Source organism: Phalangium opilio, unplaced genomic scaffold (genome assembly GCF_054372755.1).
Source record: "Phalangium opilio isolate 3A_F unplaced genomic scaffold, DU_Popi_V2 ptg000329l_1, whole genome shotgun sequence".
NCBI lineage: Eukaryota > Metazoa > Arthropoda > Arachnida > Opiliones > Phalangiidae > Phalangium > Phalangium opilio.
Window position 1 is genome coordinate 6,211,568 of NW_028324226.1, and position 20,828 is coordinate 6,232,395.

The 20,828-nt window shown below is 36.7% G+C and overlaps 2 protein-coding genes across 3 annotated transcripts in view; one reads left to right on the forward strand and one right to left on the reverse strand.

The window, feature by feature from the left end:
- LOC149610541 (neurogenic protein big brain-like) overlaps positions 1-20,828 on the forward strand; it is a 291,238-nt gene that overhangs the window by 117,863 nt on the left and 152,547 nt on the right. For both annotated transcript variants that reach the window (XM_089859108.1, XM_089859107.1), the window contains exon 3: positions 14,818-15,022. In XM_089859108.1, coding sequence (XP_089715234.1) covers positions 14,818-15,022 — 205 coding nt within the window. The remainder of the gene's footprint in view (positions 1-14,817; positions 15,023-20,828) is intronic.
- Positions 1-20,828, reverse strand: part of LOC149610545 (uncharacterized) — a 95,540-nt gene that overhangs the window by 71,178 nt on the left and 3,534 nt on the right. The window lies entirely within an intron of this gene.

Below are 20,828 nucleotides of genomic sequence, written 5' to 3' on the forward strand. Positions count from 1 at the left end.
CTTGACCTTCCAGGGTCAATTTTTTATTCCAATTAAATTATGGCAGACTTATCAGATAGCATAGCAGATTTTGGTATAAAGTTGCGAACACCTTGAAAACTGAAGGCTCAAAATCTCGTCCAAAATTAAATTACGCTAGTACCAGAAGTGAGATGAGACCAGAAGTACTGAGCTAACCAAATTCTTCACTTGGCGAAAGTGAATATTCTCGATAACACAAGAACGGTTGGCCCTCTAGTAGCGGTTTTAGAAAATTCCCATCCAAAACGTGAGACGCTCGCGGTGGTAGACGGCCGAACTAGATTCAAGGAGCCGCGTCCGTGTTCGGCCGCTTTAGGTTGAGGGGAAGGGGGTAGGAAATGTTTTTGGAACTCGACCAATTTTTTTCTCAGTAGCGTAGGCGCGTGGGAAGCGGCATAAAATCCTCAAATTTGTTCACTAGTGCCAGGATCTACTATCAATGCTAGAGCCCTTCACTTCTAGTCTCATCTCACTTCTGCTAGTACGTAACGTTTCCTTCCTCGCTATAATAATATTACTATCCTTTAGATGCAGCTATTTACGTCATATAATTAACATCTGATACTATATCTAACTTCTTCTTTTGGAGAGAAAAAGTGAAAGCGAAAGGCTGAAAGAGTGTTGGGGGTAAAGTAAAGGGGTTCAGGAAGCAAAAAACAAAATCGCCTTCTCGGCCGAATCTAATCAATCAACGCTATCGCGAAGCTTTTTAGTACGGTCATTTATAAAGGGTTGTTCCGATCCCTTTACTATCAAAGTCTCCGGTGGGATCTTAAGAAGCTCAGCGTACTCTCATCCCTTTTAGCCCAACGACACAAAAATACCCACACTGTTAAGTTTATTTGGCCCAGATTCTATTCAATTCGTTTTAATAGAAATAAAAGCCGCGTGCACTCTTATCTAAACAAGCTGGTTGGTTGGTACTGACAGTAAATAAACCTGCAAGGCTTCGTTCGCACAAATACATATATTTAAATGCGGTGAAAGAAATTAAGACTTCAGAATCAGACCTTATTGCCGTACTTATTCCATTACTTGTTCGTAAGTACTGTACAATTATAGCAGGGAGCCCAGTGAAAATTTAAATTCCTTATTGGAAATATAGGATTTTTTTGCCGGAATTATAGGATTTTATAGGAGAAAAATGTGGCTCAAGCTGTGTAGAAAATCTCTAAAAATAACAAATTAGATTTTACTTTGAAAAGAGGTACTTAATTAAACGTAATATACAAAAAATCCTGAGCGAGCGAAGCGAGCTCCACAAATTCGGTGTTTAGTCAATTGTGATCTCGATAAAAAAGGTAAATTTTATGCTAAACTATACGAAAACGTAGACTAAGTCGTACATATAGGATATTAAAGGACCTTTCATGTAATTATAGGATAATATAGGCCTAGGCCAGGTTCAAAAATATAGGATTTTATACGAATTATTGGACCGCTGGGCTCCCTATTGTAGTTTTCACTTTGGCTTTTGTGAAATCGGTCAACATTATTTACTTTGGTTCCTCCATTGCCAGGCTTACACTGTTCAAGTAGTAAATAGCAACAACTTTCCCAACACTAAAAGAAGGGGCTTGTACACGTCACCGTTATTAAGTTTTGATTTACAGAACACCTGGGCAAGGTATTTAACTATGATGTACTTAATTCATCCTAATGAATTCATATTGGGAATTGGAATGCAATTAAAAGCCTTCCTGTTTAAGAACTGCGGGGTTTTCGGTAGTCTAACTCCTTCCTGTCAAGACTTGTTCAATCCACAAGACTTTGGATCTCTTGAAATTAAATCCATAATCAAAGAAAATGAAAACACCTGGAAATTATACAATTCAAATACATCTAAAATACGAGAACTATAAAATTATAATCATTCACTTATAAAAATATTAATTTCAATCCAAGGAAAAAAGAAAACCAAATTATGACTATATAATTAAAATCCAATTCAAAGAGAAACACAACCCTATAATTTAAAAGACATACCTACTCCCACTTATAATTCATTCAAAAAAAATATGAAGAATAAACGGAAAAAAGAAAAGGCCCGGAGCATACCACGAAGTAAAACACTAAAATTCAAACTGAAAAACAAGACCTATAATTACCAGACACAAAAGCGAAAGCTGATAACGGTTTACTCGCTACAGTATAACAAAGAAGAATGGAGACTATTTGGAGAAATAGGCTTAGAAAAAAAAATCGAATCCAAGCTCTTAAATGGCTAGATAATGGCCATTAAGAACGTCAACAGGGAATTCGGCACAGCGTAATCTTTCCTTCTCCCCGTTGGCAAATAACCCTTTTTCTTGGGGTTCCCCCTTCAAACCCGAGTTTAACCACGCAAGTATTTCTCCCAATTGAGGAATACATTAAGTGGAAAGACTACTAAGATCCATGAATTTCCTCGAATTTACTGGCTACCGCGAATGGTAATATTTGAAACCGACACTCTTAAATCATCTACCGTTTGCCTTAAACGCGTAACGAAAAGTTTAAATTATCTTATTGACTCACTTAAACTACGTTTTGATGACGTTGCTGACGGGGACGGCGAAAAATACGTAATCCTTTCTTGCCTCTGTCGCTATGACCCACCTCTTCTTTCATACCCCTCCGTCCCGTGGAAGGGGGTCCGGGACTTTGACGCTCGCTCACACAACTCTGTTCTCCATTCCTACTTCTAAAATTTAATCTATCCCTGGTTTCCGTAAAGGCGCGTAATGGACACTACACGTTAGCCAATTTGACGCTTAGTACCAATTGATGAATTCGTCCAATTGGGGTACAAATACCCAAATTTCACTTGCCCAAAAACCAAATTCTATTGAAGGGGTTCCCGATATCTCTGGGATTTCGAAAGCAACTCCACCGCGAATAATCGCCTCCTAGTAAGGGGGGAAGCTTTAATTTAGTATCTCTAAAATGTACTTTTTTTCCGTCGTTTTAAACTGAAATTGACACTGGAGAAGCTACTGTGAACTTGTGAAGCCTTAAATTGAGTATCTTTTCACAACCACTTTGACTTGTTTTCCGTGTACCTGCCTCCACACGCACACACATCCTTACAACCCTCACACAAACAAACAAACAGACAGACAGACAAATCACCAGCGCATTACTCCGTTGGTTATTACCACACGGAGTAAAAACAAGACGCCTGTCTGATTGGTAATAAGGTATAGTACGTGATGTGATCCTTCTACAAAAAAAAATATCCTTCGAAGAACCTTCTATATGCCTTGACAAAAAACCTTTGGTTCTACGTAACTTGCAACTTCAAGGGACAACACAAGTTATTTTAAACACGAAATTGCACCAAGGCTTAAGGTAAAGCATGGAAGAATTGGGTTCTCTCAAGACAATGGCTTCACCTTCGACTTAACTAGGGATTAACGATAAAAAATGCCATATCAAAGGAGTGGGGGATCAAAAGCTTTGGTTATCTTACGCAAGGCTGTCTAGAAAGATAGCGCTCGAAGCGGCTGGAACTAAGGTTCTCTCGGTTACTGGAGATCGTCCCAACTCGAGTGACTCAAGCCACGTGTCTAACAAAGCTGTACATGTATTTAGACAGAGTATATTGAGACACATTGATCCCAGTTACTGGGATGAAATATTGTGGAAAACAAAATAAAAATCAACTTGAATGGTCAGCGTTTATCAAAGGACAGAGTTGACTACTTTACAAAAGTTCATAACTTAAAGAAACAAGTTGGGAAAACCAAAATATTACCTCTCCGAGTCTAGAAGAGGACTACTTACAAACTTATTTACCCAGATATGGAAATGTTTCTTTTTTTTTATGAGCAAATAGTGAAGTTAAAATTTATGAAATATTAAAGCAGTATACAAAGCATAGCAAATATACTGTAAATCAGACGATATTTTACATCCAATAAGGATATACTTGTACACATTAAAATCATCCGATGGGGGAAAAACGGGAAATGAAGAGATAAAACTTTGGGGTGATATTACCTTTACGTGTTTGTAAAGGCCCAATTTTCTACTCCTCAACTGTATACCCTCTATGTTCAAAGCCATATTCACAAAAGGGTTGCCATGTAAACACTATCCTCTCGTTTCACCTCAACGATTTTCTTAGTTTGTCAACATGACTGTTAACGTTACATAACACCAAAGCTAATTTGTGGCCACACACACTGAAGGTAAATGGGCACCATAAAAAGCATGAAAACACGAAGCTATAATCCGATTGCGATCAGACCTTTCTCTGATCTGGGCTGCGTTCAGCAGAGCTCACCAAAAAAGACAGCGGATTTGGAAAACGTTTACCTGTGAGCTCTGTCGTCGTAGCTTTTCTCCGGTCATCGGTGTTTTAAAAATGACGCTAGCGCAATAAAGCGTGCAAGGTACCAAGGCTTAACAAAAATTGTATGATAACATATTTTAAGAGATAGAAAACAACAACTTTTATAATTAAAATTAGAAACTAACATGTCTCTTAAACTTCTCGCGTGATCAACTTGTTTCACGCTAATTAAATAGCTCTAGTCCCATCATAATCAGCAAGAGCTATTTGTATTAATTCCTCCATGCTTTTTTCGCCAAGCTGAGAACTACGCGTTTTACGTCACGTTATCCAAAAACCCGACTATTTTCCTTGAAGACCGTGCTGGCTCAGCGCTGAGCACCGTGACGTCAAAATTCAATAACAAAATCCCGTTCTGTAGGACACTGCTAACAGCGCTGAGCTCTTCTGAACGCGGCCCAGATTTCCACCATGATTATAAAGTCTAAGCCTAATTATTTAAAAGTGTATTTAACTTTCGGCTCACTCTGAACCGTTAATGTCTCTGTATTACAGAAACGAAAACCAAACCCAAGCGTTTACTTTTTGGTTCGATAGGCCTATTGACAAATAAAAGTTCATTTGACCAATATAGATGCGTTCGTCTTGAAATCAATTTAGAAAAAATTATGCTATAAACAGATGTAGTATAGCTTAAGTAATATATAAACATCGATTTCAAATAATAATAATAAAAAATATTCTTGGCATATCAAAATGAAACAGAGCTTTATAGCTACAAAACCACTAAAGGCATCGAAATTACGAAAAATATTTCCATATATTAATTATACATTATGAGAAAACCAAATATTAAGGTTTTGTAGGATTTTTTTCCACAAAACAAAGCGAACTGCTAACGCGGTGCACTAACGGACGGACACACACAGACTAAAACATAGGCTAATTTTTAACTCTTTCCGTTTTAATTTTGAGTTGAGAAACTAGATTATCTTAAATATTAAAATAAATATAATTAATATTAAATATTTTCTTCGTTAGTTGTTCGCCTTATTGAGCGTTACATCGCGTTGATAAAGAACAATTAGACATTCTTGAGAGACTTGACTAATATTGGCGTTTGAAATGAAGCATACTCCGGTTGCTTTGCTTTACTCAAATAGGTAGTATATAAGGGTGTCGATCTACAGCTAAAAGCAAGAACAACCGCAATTGCGAAAACCTTTGGTGGTGATCCCACCCTAGGGAGGCTAGACGTTTCTCGTAACCCTAGCTGATCGCCGCGAATGTCTTAAACCCAACGATGACGATGGAGTAGAAGCCAGGTGTACAGACTGGTGTCCAAGTGGAATGGACGAAGACCAGAAGATGGTGGTGATTAGAAGCCAGGTGTACAGACTGGTGTCCAAGTGGAATGGACGAAGAGAAGAAGATGGTGGTGATTAAGAAGCCAGGTGTACAGACTGGTGTCCAAGTGGAATGGACGAAGACCAGAAGATGGTGGTGATTAGAAGCCAGTATGTACAGACTGGTGTCCAAGTGGAATGGACGAAGACCAGAAGATGGTGGTGATTAGAAGCCAGTATGTACAGACTGGTGTCCAAGTGGAATGGACGAAGACCAGAAGATGGTGGTGATTAGAAGCCAGTATGTACAGACTGGTGTCCGTGTGGGATGGACAAAGATCAGAAGATGGTGGTGTGAGAACTCAAGTAGAGGAGCCATTTCCGTGACTTTTGAAAGCAGTTCGGAAATGGCGAACACGTTTGCTCCGATTTGGAAACTGCGAACGCGGTCACGTGGGGTGTAAGTCAATAACAACAGCCACACACACACACACGTCGAAATTAGAACCTCTCCGTGACATACGTCACTCGGAGAGGTAAAAGTTGGGAAAACCAAAATATTACCTCTCCGAGTCTAGAAGAGGACTACTTACAAACTTATTTACCCAGATATGGAAATGTTTCTTTTTTTTTATGAGCAAATAGTGAAGTTAAAATTTATGAAATATTAAAGCAGTATACAAAGCATAGCAAATATACTGTAAATCAGACGATATTTTACATCCAATAAGGATATACTTGTACACATTAAAATCATCCGATGGGGGAAAAACGGGAAATGAAGAGATAAAACTTTGGGGTGATATTACCTTTACGTGTTTGTAAAGGCCCAATTTTCTACTCCTCAACTGTATACCCTCTATGTTCAAAGCCATATTCACAAAAGGGTTGCCATGTAAACACTATCCTCTCGTTTCACCTCAACGATTTTCTTAGTTTGTCAACATGACTGTTAACGTTACATAACACCAAAGCTAATTTGTGGCCACACACACTGAAGGTAAATGGGCACCATAAAAAGCATGAAAACACGAAGCTATAATCCGATTGCGATCAGACCTTTCTCTGATCTGGGCTGCGTTCAGCAGAGCTCACCAAAAAAGACAGCGGATTTGGAAAACGTTTACCTGTGAGCTCTGTCGTCATAGCTTTTCTCCGGTCATCGGTGTTTTAAAAATGACGCTAGCGCAATAAAGCGTGCAAGGTACCAAGGCTTAACAAAAATTGTATGATAACATATTTTAAGAGATAGAAAACAACAACTTTTATAATTAAAATTAGAAACTAACATGTCTCTTAAACTTCTCGCGTGATCAACTTGTTTCACGCTAATTAAATAGCTCTAGTCCCATCATAATCAGCAAGAGCTATTTGTATTAATTCCTCCATGCTTTTTTCGCCAAGCTGAGAACTACGCGTTTTACGTCACGTTATCCAAAAACCCGACTATTTTCCTTGAAGACCGTGCTGGCTCAGCGCTGAGCACCGTGACGTCAAAATTCAATAACAAAATCCCGTTCTGTAGGACACTGCTAACAGCGCTGAGCTCTTCTGAACGCGGCCCAGATTTCCACCATGATTATAAAGTCTAAGCCTAATTATTTAAAAGTGTATTTAACTTTCGGCTCACTCTGAACCGTTAATGTCTCTGTATTACAGAAACGAAAACCAAACCCAAGCGTTTACTTTTTGGTTCGATAGGCCTATTGACAAATAAAAGTTCATTTGACCAATATAGATGCGTTCGTCTTGAAATCAATTTAGAAAAAATTATGCTATAAACAGATGTAGTATAGCTTAAGTAATATATAAACATCGATTTCAAATAATAATAATAAAAAATATTCTTGGCATATCAAAATGAAACAGAGCTTTATAGCTACAAAACCACTAAAGGCATCGAAATTACGAAAAATATTTCCATATATTAATTATACATTATGAGAAAACCAAATATTAAGGTTTTGTAGGATTTTTTTCCACAAAACAAAGCGAACTGCTAACGCGGTGCACTAACGGACGGACACACACAGACTAAAACATAGGCTAATTTTTAACTCTTTCCGTTTTAATTTTGAGTTGAGAAACTAGATTATCTTAAATATTAAAATAAATATAATTAATATTAAATATTTTCTTCGTTAGTTGTTCGCCTTATTGAGCGTTACATCGCGTTGATAAAGAACAATTAGACATTCTTGAGAGACTTGACTAATATTGGCGTTTGAAATGAAGCATACTCCGGTTGCTTTGCTTTACTCAAATAGGTAGTATATAAGGGTGTCGATCTACAGCTAAAAGCAAGAACAACCGCAATTGCGAAAACCTTTGGTGGTGATCCCACCCTAGGGAGGCTAGACGTTTCTCGTAACCCTAGCTGATCGCCGCGAATGTCTTAAACCCAACGATGACGATGGAGTAGAAGCCAGGTGTACAGACTGGTGTCCAAGTGGAATGGACGAAGACCAGAAGATGGTGGTGATTAGAAGCCAGGTGTACAGACTGGTGTCCAAGTGGAATGGACGAAGAGAAGAAGATGGTGGTGATTAAGAAGCCAGGTGTACAGACTGGTGTCCAAGTGGAATGGACGAAGACCAGAAGATGGTGGTGATTAGAAGCCAGTATGTACAGACTGGTGTCCAAGTGGAATGGACGAAGACCAGAAGATGGTGGTGATTAGAAGCCAGTATGTACAGACTGGTGTCCAAGTGGAATGGACGAAGACCAGAAGATGGTGGTGATTAGAAGCCAGTATGTACAGACTGGTGTCCGTGTGGGATGGACAAAGATCAGAAGATGGTGGTGTGAGAACTCAAGTAGAGGAGCCATTTCCGTGACTTTTGAAAGCAGTTCGGAAATGGCGAACACGTTTGCTCCGATTTGGAAACTGCGAACGCGGTCACGTGGGGTGTAAGTCAATAACAACAGCCACACACACACACACGTCGAAATTAGAACCTCTCCGTGACATACGTCACTCGGAGAGGTAAAAACCATGTACATCGTTCTTGAATACCGGCATGACAAGTCACAGCGTAATATATGTGTATTCAGGAAATCTATAAATGTATAATTAACACTAGAACACCTGCAGTGTTCGAACTCATAACCGGTCAATTTGGAAAAAGAACATATTATTTAAATTTAGCCCAATTGCAGCCCTGACTGAAAATTGCAGAATTTGACAATAATACATCTCTGCGCACTAAAGATGATCGTATAATTTCTGAAATAACCTCGATATGAAACATTCGGACTTGCCTTAAAAGTGTACTTAACTTTTGGGTAAGATAGTATGGACTTTAAGAAACGGACCCAAAAACGTGTATCACCTTTGATGTTCCGCACTTCAAGTACCTTAAGTCGAAATATCACAAAATCTTCGATACGTCTTAAGCCTAAATTCAAAAAGTTTCTCAATTCTTGAAAAATCCAAAAACTATCGAATAAACTTCAAACTTTCAACTTCAACGTTCTGCAAGTGACAGTTTTCTCTATGGGGGACCCTATTTAAAACATACTCTCTCTTACATCAAGTTACGGTCTTTAAGAAGAAAAAACCCGGGCACGTAAAGGGTTACGTATGGGCAATGGCTTTAAGCTATGCTATAGAGAAATTCAATATTGACTATCGGGGGTGTATTTTGGAATCGATGGCGGCTGGCTAAGAGTTTGGAAATGGATGAAAAATGACGTTTTTTCGAACATGGCCAACAACAGCCATAAAAAAGAAGTTAAAAGTAATCCAAAACCGGCAGCGGCACCCGGGGCCTTACAAGTCGTCGAAGGAAGACCATAATATACTCTTTTCCTTCTTGGGCAACAATCACGAGCCAGACACCATCACATGCGCATCTTGAACTAACGCCAAAAGGAAAGAAAGGATGAAGGACACGTACAGCCATAAGTTCATAAGATATGTTCCATAAGTTTCTCATTGGTTACTGAGAGCATATCATGAAGTGACGTAGGTCATAGATTCTCGTCAAGTGACGTAGTCATAGATTCTCGTCAAGTGACGTAGGTCATAGATTCTAGTCAAGTGACGTAGGACATAGATTCTCGTGAAGTGACGTAGGACATAGATTCTCGTCAAGTAACGTAGGTCATATATTCTTGTAAAGCGACGCCTGGTGAGAGGTTTAGTACAGACTAAATAGGAAGATACGATACGAAGTATAGGTAGTGTTATACTTATCGATCATATCTTATAAACTTATGGTACAGCCTATCATCTATCTATCTAGGCTAGCTTTGTCGATGGACAGCTGGTACCACGCGCTATATCCGACGAAAACTATAAAAAATAGATTATACTCTCTGTCCAACGTACCCTTGTCGACAACACACGCGACGGTCTACCCTATTTAACTGATAATGGAATATCAACAGTTGATGGGGCGTTGGATAAACAAATTTTATTTTTATGATGGGGTGAAGAAAGATTGATATTTGGGAAGAATTTAAGAAAATTGATCAAAGCGGTGTCTCTAAACAAAGATAATAAAAATTTAAAGTGAATAAAAGGGATTTGATTCGCATAGTGTGTACAAGTAGTCACAGATTTAAAATATTTTCATGGGTATGATTAGAGATGCGAGTGCGTAACATACCGCAAATTTACCAAATACCACCAATGATGGTAATGGTATGATTTACATCAGTAATTTTAAATTGTAAATTATCTGTTTCCAAATTTAGGCGCTCCAAGTCAAAAACTAAGTGACCTGTATACTGCCAAAAAAAAAACTTTTTTTTGCTCAATTTCCGATTAGTTTAAAGCGCCTGAGTAAAGTATAATTTATTTTTCCCAAAATTTTAATTGGTAATTTATCTGATAATTATTCTGTACCAATAATATTCCGGTAATTTATCAGTAATATTTTCTTCCAGTAATTTATCGCAAATTCTTCCAGTAATTTATAGCTACTTTTTCCGGTAAATTACCATTTCTAAAAACTATGGTAATTTTACATCTCTAGATATGACCATTAATATGGGTTAAATATGGGTTTAATTAGGTTTAATATGGGTTTAATTAGTTTTAAAGTTGGTTTTTTTAGCTAGTCGTCGTTAAATATTATATTAAACTTAATCATTTGAGCTAGTATAAACGGAGATATTTTTATGTCGGTAAAAATGCTTTGACAATTAAGAGTTCGAAATTGAAACATTTCAATTACTCAGACGCAATTCGAAATAAAACGTTTTAATTAGTTTATAAGCTGAAACGGGCTTAATCTTTCTAAATAAAAAATTAACAGTCGCTTAAACGTTTAATTAAAGGATTTAGCATAATTTCAATTGCAAACGCTAAAATAACTAATTAACTAGAAATATATCTCACAATTTAATTTGCTGTTATTTCCTAACGTTAAACGTTACATCGTCCCTATAAAACACTTCAAACTGGCATCATCAAAACTCGTTTCTATAAACTTCACACTAAATTTATATTCTTTTATAAAGCTTCTTAAATTTTAAAAAAACCAGCAACGAAAAATAAAACAAACAAAATATAAAAATAAAAAACATAAAAGAATTTTATAATGGTATTTTAGGGCTTGGAAATTTTAAAAGGCAAAAAGCCTAGACTGAAAGACAATGAACGAGAGAGAGAGAGAGGAAAAAACGTCTCTCCGGCGGCCTTTCTTAATCTAAAAGAACGCTATTTTGGTAAAGCAACACGCATCCCTCGCTCTCTTTTAAACACTCTATAGCTCCGTTAGGTCATTAGATGGGAAATTTCTTAAGAGGAAAGAAGAGCGGGGGAAAAATAAACTTGGGCGGGAAGGGTTAGAAGAGAATTTAATAGATGTTTACCGAAGACTGCTTTGGAAGAATTTCAATTGAAAATTCTAAGGATTCCGGGAGTTACTGCAGCCCAGGAAAAATTTAAATACGTTTTGTTGTTGTTATACAGGGCAGGGCAGGAAGGGGTAAAAAGAAAGAAAGAGCGCTCTTTTCTTTTTTATGCTTTAAGCCTAACGATGTAAGATGCAGTTATATAAAACCGAGATTTATGCTCGAGGAGGATTTAAAAATGAAAATTCTGATCTACTATGCTAATAAGATTGGGTTTAGGCATAAAAGTCCTTAGCGTTATTAAAGGAAAGGTGAAATTATTCGTTGAACAATCGATTCAAAAAGAGTGCAAACGGGGTTTTATATTTAACGAAACAAGATCAGGGATCTTCATTACAGATGTGAGTCTGTAATTTAATGAATACCGCAATTATTATGTAATTTATCCATGGAATTTTACCTTGTACCGCAGTAATTACGTAATTTATCCATGGAATTTTACCTTGTACCGCAGTAATTACGTAATTTATCCATGAAATTTCACCAAATACCGCTATTATTTAGTAATTTATCCATGCAATTTCACCAAATACCGCAATTATTTAGTAATTTATCCATGCAATTTCACCAAATACCGCAATTATTATGTAATTTATCCATGCAATTTCACCAAATACCGCAATTATTATGTAATTTATCCATGCAATTTCACCAAATACCGCAATTATTATGTAATTTATCCATGCAATTTCACCAAATACCGCAATTATTATGTAATTTATCCATGCAATTTCACCAAATACCGCAATTATTATGTAATTTATCCATGCAATTTCACCAAATACCGCAATTATTATGTAATTTATCCATGCAATTTCACCAAATACCGCAATTATTATGTAATTTATCCATGCAATTTCACCAAATACCGCAATTATTATGTAATTTATCCATGCAATTTCACCAAATACCGCGATTATTATGTAATTTATCCATGCAATTTCACCAAATACCGCGATTATTATGTAATTTATCCATGCAATTTCACCAAATACCGCGATTATTATGTAATTTATCCATGCAATTTCACCAAATACCGTGATTATTATGTAATTTATCCATGCAATTTCACCAAATACCGCAATTATTATGTAATTTATCCATGCAATTTCACCAAAAACCGGAATTATTATGTAATTTATCCATGGAATTTTACCTAGTATCGCAATTATTATGTAATTTATCCATGCAGTTTTACCTAGTATCGCAATTATTACGTAATTTATCCATGCAATTTCACCAAATACCGCAATTATTATGCAATTTATCCATGAAATTTTACCTAATACCGCGGAAATTATGTAATTTACCAAATACTGTATTTAAAATGCTCCATGGATTTTTTAATTTACTAAAAACCGCAGTAATTATGTAATATTTGCATGGATGTTGGTAATTTAGCAAAAACCGCAATACTTATGTAATTTTTCCAAAGTAATTTACAGAGTACTGCAGTAATTATGAAATTTTTCCATCGTAACTATCAAATATCGCGGTAATTAAGTAATTTTTTCATCGTAACTATCAAATATCGTGGTAATTAAGTAATTTTTCCATAGTAACTATCAAATATCGCGGTAATTAAGTAATTTTTCCATAGTAACTATCAAATATCGCGGTAATTAAGTAATTTTTCGATAGTAACTATCAAATATCACAATAATTAAGTAACTTTCCATAGTACTATCAAATATTGCAGTAATTATGTAATTTTTCCATGGTAATTTACCCTAAATGTTGAAATATATAATTATTTATAATGAAGTATTACTAATAATGTAGTACGCGACGCCATTTAAAATTTATAAGTTCCCTTGAGCAGAATATTATAAATAGCTAGCATTTCATCAAAATTTCCGAAAGAATTACGTCTTACTTCAACTGCATCTTTTTCATTAAAATCCTCGTGTCTATTTCGTTTCACCAACTCTTTAAATGTGTGTCCCATGGGAAATTAAGAAAAAAAATTTATATTCTAAAACCTCTTATTACTTAAGATTAAATGAAAGTTTACCTTAAAAATTAAATTCAATGATTAAACGGGGGGTAGCAGTAGAGAATATTAAAGAAAAACCTTTGGATCTCTAATTTGTTTTCTCTCTATGACGTACGTGAACTGAGAATTCAAGATGATGAAAACTGTATTAAAGCAGCGTTCCGTAATGACTTAGCGTTAGGGTACACGCGCCTATTACCCAAGAGAATTTCAACGCGAAAGAAATTTTGCCAAATACGTTTTAAAGAAAAATTGCACTCCGCTGCTGCATGCAACTCTAATTGGATTTCATATATGATGTCTAGAAGTAAAATAGCCGAAAGATATTAAATTAAAATAAGTAAAAGATTATAATGATATAGTACTAGCTTAGGCATCAATTAATAATTACATGCTTTTAAATGACTGAGCTAAATTAAACTAGAGATAATGAATATTTAAAATAAAAAAAATGTGATTAACTTGCCGATTTTTATCGATATGTCGGTTTGAGGTTGTTTACCGATTTATCGATTAATAATCGGTAAAAACAGAGAATCATTAAAAATCGGCCGAGAATCGTTAAAAATCGGCCGAGAAATGTTAAAAATCGGCCGAGAATAGTTTAAATCGGACGATACCGGTTTCATTGGGCTAAATAATCGGTTTCAATGGGTTAAATAGTCGGTTTCATTGGGTTAAATAGTCGGTTTCATTGGGTTAAATTAATGGGTTACCTCGCAGAGTTTAAATAATCGGTTAAAATCTTTACCAGTTCCAGTAAAACTTCAATATTGGTATCGGTTAATTTATGATATCGGTCATTTCTATAAATAAGTAAATAAATAATTAAATTAATGAAGACCTTATTGCCACCCGATTCCTAATCATCCATGACTATATTCCAACCTTATAATAGTTTAAATTACGTGTACATTGTATACTTCATTATTATTTAAAAGAGTTTTATGGAATATCAGGCAGCGAGTGGTTTGGTTTATAAACTCTTGAACTTTTTGATAACTTCATTTAATCCTCTTCGTGAATTGAAGGAGAAAATAAGGAAAAAGAGGGGAGCAAATACATATTTCTGGAGCCCTTAACGAGAATTCTCGTTTTCATTAAAAATCCTTTTCAGTTTTATTCTCTAGCGAGATATTGAAATGGGAGAAAGCTTTTCCTTAAATTCCTGAAATTAAACGAGAGAAAAACCGAGTAGTCGCCGCCGCAATTTGTCTTTCCAATTAAGGATAATTATCTAGTGATTTTTCGCGACTTTGTCATAAACTGGAAATCTTAATTGACGAGATTTTGAATTTCTTTCTCATTTACAGAGTAACGATTCCTGGGCATCAAGGGACGTTGGGGAGCACGTTAACCAACGAGCAACTCAACCCTTGGCAGTCCTTTGGAGTGGAATTTGTGCTAACCTTCGTCGTGGTTTTCACAGTTTTCGCCACGATGGATTCCAGTCGTAAAGCCTTGGGAAGCGACGCCTTGGCCATTGGAATCGCCTACCTAGCTTGCTCATTTACCGGGGTAAGTCATGCACTTGACTTTTTCTTAATTGACCAACTTTACAAAATGGCTGAAGTTTAAGGTCATAGTTCTAAGTCCCAAAAGTTCGAGGTTAAAGTTTACAATTTTAGACTATTAAGGGTGAAATAAGCCTATATTTTGTTGAAATATTGAAGCGAATTTTGAGTACTGATAATTTTAATTATGTTCTTCCGAAATGAATCACGCTTAACTCTTAATTTCTACCAAATCAAGGTTCCTAGCCATACAGGGTGTTCCAAAAAGGGTGTCAGGCCCTAAATACAGAGCTTTGGTTCTATTAGAGATTTTGAGTCGAAAATGTTCTATAACCTTTTGCCCCAAGGGTCTCCTTAAGCAACATATGATTAAAGCCTTTTATGAGTGACCACTTAATTAAATTAGCATTACCTTTCAGTTTCTTGAATGCAATTAAGGGGTCATCCGTAAAACAAGTCAAACATAACTAGTTTATAGGGTGGCCCTTAGGGCAAAATGTCACGTAACATTTTCCAACTCAAAATGACCCGTAGAACCCACTGTACTTGGGTCATACCACCCTTTTTTGAAGCACCCTGTTTATAGGTCAAATTTTAGAGCCCCAATTAAGGCTCTAACTCATTTCAATTTGGAACACCGAGTGCGACATCTTAATTTCATTAGCATTACCTTTCAGTTTCTTAAGCACATTAAATAGGCCATCCGTAAAAAGAGCCAAACATTACTTGTTTAGGGTGGCCCTAAGGGCAAAATGTCATAATATTTTCCAACTCAAAATGACCTGTAGAACAAACTATACCTCGGTCATACCACCCCTTTTATGGATCACTCTGCCTATAGGTCAAAGTTTTGAGCCCCAATTAAGGCTCTAATTCATTTCAATTTGTAACAACCCAGGCTATAGATCAAAGCCTGAAATAATTAAGGCCCTATCCATTTCGTTTCCGTTCGTTTCATAATCCCTAAACAAAACAACGAATACGAACGTATTGACCTGACAATACACAAAGTTAAACCACGTAAGAAATCAAGAATGCTTCTTAAACGCGAACCGTTCCCCTCTTCCCATCCAGTTTCACTGGTGTCTCGGTAATCTACACCCCTCCTCAAATAATACCTTAAGTATAGGAAAAGTGCGGGGATAAAGAGAGAGCGTAAATCGAGAATGATTCCAAAATGTTTCAGAAATCTCTAGCCAAGCGAACGTTTATAAATCCCGTCGCTACGTAATAAAAGTTAGCGTGACAATCATTAAGGTTCAATCGCTGGAAATCTAGCTCCGACGTTGACGCTGGCACCAACCCGCACTCTCTCCTCGGATTAAACGATGGCAATCAAAACAGTTTTTACGCTCTCCGTCATTCGAAACGGAGAAAGTCAGCCAGCCAGCAAAGACACCCCGTCCCCCTTCCCGTTGCAATGCCTGTCTTGCTTAGACTATTCTTTCTGTAAAAGAGACGACGAACGGACGTGGCATGCCTGCCACCGCCGCCTTCTTAAAGGGCAACCAAGCGAAACGTTCCCGAAGTCGACGTTGGGGATCGGTTCGTTCGCCTTCTCCACTGCCACTGCTATATGTTCATAAGTTATGTTCCATAAGTTTGTCACTCTGGTTACTGAGAACTTGTCATGAAGTGACGTAGATCATAGATTCAAGTAGATTCAAGTAAAGCGACCCCTACCTAGTGAGGCGCTGTCAAAGGCTTAGTACTAACGCCTGGTGAGCAGGGCCGAAAATAACCAAAATTTGTTATAGGACATGTATCCAATGATACATATTTGACTCGAAAATATATACATTATCCACTGGAGTGACAAAAAGTGTGTCGAAACTTCATAATCAATTAAGCTATCAAAACTTTGGATAAACTCATTGGTCAATTGTCCATGCAGTGACACCCTTAGTTTTATTAAAAAAAATTATAGGACATTTCGAAATTTAATTAAGGACAATGTCCAGTGTCCTGTTCTTGTTTCTAGTCAAAGCCTTAGTACAGACTAAATAGGAAGATGGACTACAAAACCGCGTATAGTCAATTCTCGCTTGTCGTTCTCGAACTAGCATTGTCAGTAGAGGTCTCCAGCATTACGAACTATAGGTAGTGTCATACTTATGGAACATATCACTTATAAACTTATGACTCCAGGGATATAGCCTTAGCCCGCCATAATAATAACCATCCGGACCTAGGCCTATAAGGGTTTTGGTCTGCAGCGCGCCTTTGCCTTTTATATTCCGCCACTAAGTAGGTGTTTCCGGCATCAACCCACAACCCCTTTCTTCCTCTCCACTTTTCCGTTATGGTTCATACGCGAGAAAAGGTTTCATTCGGGGCTAAGGCTACCCACTATGAATTTATACTCCAGAGACGATTCTACTCATATGATAGGGGTAACTGTTAAGGACCTTGACGAGTTACGTATAAGAATGAAAGCACCTATTGGTCAAAAAGTAAAATACTTTTGGTTTTCTCAAAGTTTGCCGTTTCCCGTTTCCCCTTCAACTGTTTAGAAAATGATAGCTTCTGTGTTAAACAGTGATGACATTGAGTTCTAAACTTACTCAAAGAAAGATACGGTAGAAATATCGTCACTTCGAGCGTAACATACGCAAACTTTCCTAAGAAGGTTTATTCTCAAATTATTAATGGATTCAATTATATGCAAAGTTGGCATTCGCCAAACTTTCCACAATTATTTAAACTAAATTCATGATGCAATTATCGAAAAATTTATACCACTTATTAAAGAAACACATCAGGGTTGCCAAAAACGTTTGAGATTCAAATTCCCTGACTTATCCAGTTATTGTTCTCAATCTAAGAAGGTTTGATATAAGTAAACAACTTCGTTTAAATCGCGGTTTATGAATATATAACGTAAAACATTGCGAAACCAGCTATTTTATGAATATTTAAACTAAAGCATTTGATAAATTAAAATGGCGTTTAAACGTTCTCCAGCTGGATAATTGAACCGCATATATTTTAACAACTTTCATCGAATTCCTAGACTTTGTAGGAATTTTTAAGATCCCCTAACATTTCGCAGACCATTTTGAAATTCCCTGACTTTTCCCAGACCATTTTAGCCCATCTTGAAATTCCCTGACTTTTCCCAGACCATTTTAGCTCATCTTGAAATTCCCTGACTTTTCCCAGACCATTTTAGCCCATCTTGAAATTCCGACTTTTCCCAGACCATTTTAGCCCATCTTGAAATTCCCTGACTTTTCCCAGACCATTTTAGCTCATTTTAAAATTCCCAGACCCTTTCACTCAATTTTGAAATTCCCTGTCTTTTCCCCAGACCTTTATAGCTCGTTTTGAAATTGCCTGACTATTCCCCAGACCTTTTTAGCTCAATTTGAAATTGCCTGACTATTCCCCAGACCTTTTTAGCTCAATTTGAAATTGCCTGACTTTTCCAGGTGGCAACCACGCACATTATTTTGTTACTATCGACTGGGGAGCTTACACACAACGCGTTAGAGAGCCAATAGCCCATCCCCAGCATATCCTTCATTCCCAAGCTTGTGACGAACGTCTTTGAGAAGGTGCTCCCTCTTTCCATGATTCCATCTCGCGCTTCAACAAGCATTGTCCTTTTATATTATCATTGAACTGAGAAGGATGGTCCCTACTATAGTGTAGGAGACTGTAAGCCTGTAAAATTGACCAACCATTCGCCTTCTCATTAACTGACCTACTCGTAATTTTTATCTATTAAACGGAAACCATGTTGGTCCGCTCTTTCAGATTTGCCCCCCCCCCCCAGTTCTGGGTTTTCGGCAACGAGAATTATTGGTGACGGATTTAGAAGTTTCTAACGAGTAAACAGCCCTGGGAAAAGTCGTTAAAATTTTTCGCCCTTTCGCTAGTTGCGTCCGTCTCGCGTTTCTGTAGATTTTCAACAGAGGTTAGTAACTTGAAGTCCTTAAGGGTTACTGATATGTGCCGCGTGGCACTTTAGTCAAGTACGTTGTGACATAACTTCTGTAATCACGTAATCATTCCGGCGTCTCCATCATTATCTAAGCAAGAGTTTCTATTAGCTCTTGTTTTGGAAAGAGATACAACATCTTCAGTTGAGCTGATGCAGAAGAGCTTTCGATTGTAGAAGCTATTGGCCCTCCTCAAAATAGCTATATAGCTATTCGGTACAACTGTCTTTCAAATTTCTATGCTAACGTGTATGCCGCTGCGTGGTGATTTACAGAAAATTATATAGTGTTCTACAAGTATATGCAAATGTGTATTTTTACACAATATTAGCATAAGAAAATTTTCTTATGATATTAGTCATTGACGATTCATTTACAATTGTTATAAAATTAGAAATGTGTCGCTTTTCATGGGTGGCTTCATTGGTTAGAATTAGAGATGTGAGTCGGTAATTTTACCGTCCGTAACTTACTAGTAATTACCCAAATACACCCTAAATTACCAATTTATATCATACCGTAATCTTAAAATATGATAATTTACCGTGGTAAACTACCAAAGAGTTCCCAAATCTTTTTTCGAACAAAGTTAAAACCTTTTTGAGTGAAACTTAAGCGTACTATAGACTGCCAGAGACTATCAAAATAAGGCAATTTACTTTCGGTGCCCAGTTTTACCTCAATTTCCCATTCGTTTTGCGCATTATAAAGAACTTAAACTAGCTATACAGTGATCAAAAGAGCAACGTAATAAATAAATTACCAACAACCTTCCCAAAATTGTAATCGGTAATTTACGGATAATTTTAAGGTATTTTAAAATGTAATGTTTCGGTAATTTACCTGGTAAATTATATTTTAAATTACTGCTGTTTCACTTCTCTAGTTAGAGCTGAATGTCAATTGAACATGAAATTAATTCCTTCGATTTACGAACTTCTGATTTAACCTAAAATCCCACCTTCAAACTCATTTCGCATATTGGAAATATAAAGGGAATGTTGTAGTAAACGTAATTAAAGGCGGCGGCAACTCTCTGGGACGAATTTTAAAGGTATATTTTCGATAGTCCAGTTCGTTGAAAGTAGCAAGCGCGATCGGAAATAATTTGAAATACGTAAAACAGCCCGATTGATGAAGGAAAGGTACACGCAGCTTTCAATTTTAATCGAAAAGGTCCATGAAGGTCTCCGGCCACTATGTATAGCGAGCCCCGAATTTATAATAGGACCTTTAAAAGAGAGAAGGAGACGACTTGTGTCGTGTTTTAGTGGCGGTATGGGGGCCCTACTGGTAATATTAAACCGAACTTCTAACGTTATTAGAAAACTGCCACGCTAGATTGAAAAGTATACTGCTTCCTGCATGGTATATGGCGGTAATTTTATGTTCTACTGAATCTCCGCGCTATATACGAATGGATTAAAAGATATACCTGAAATTAATACCATAGAATGCTCGCGGGACAAGGCCTATAGGTAACTTCGTGAAAATATGCAAAGTGGATTTTGCGAAACTTTGAATATAAGGAAACTTATCTATATTTTAGGATTTATTAATTTGAATTTACGAAGTGGGATTATAGCTTATGCAAAATTTACAATTTTAAGATTATTCTATAGGGTTGGTACCGGTAATTGGGAACGATTCTAATTGGGAACACTTTTTCTTTAAAATTTTGTAACAAATTTTTGGATGGCTCAAATTCCTTTTAAAAGGGCTCAATTTGTAGATTGAATATCGAGGATTACGATAAAAATGGTCCGAATATTGTAGGAATACGTGGATGAAAGATACGGACCAATATACGCACCAACTCGGACTCATCAACTTAAGTTGATGCCAATTTTAGGTGTTTCTTGATAC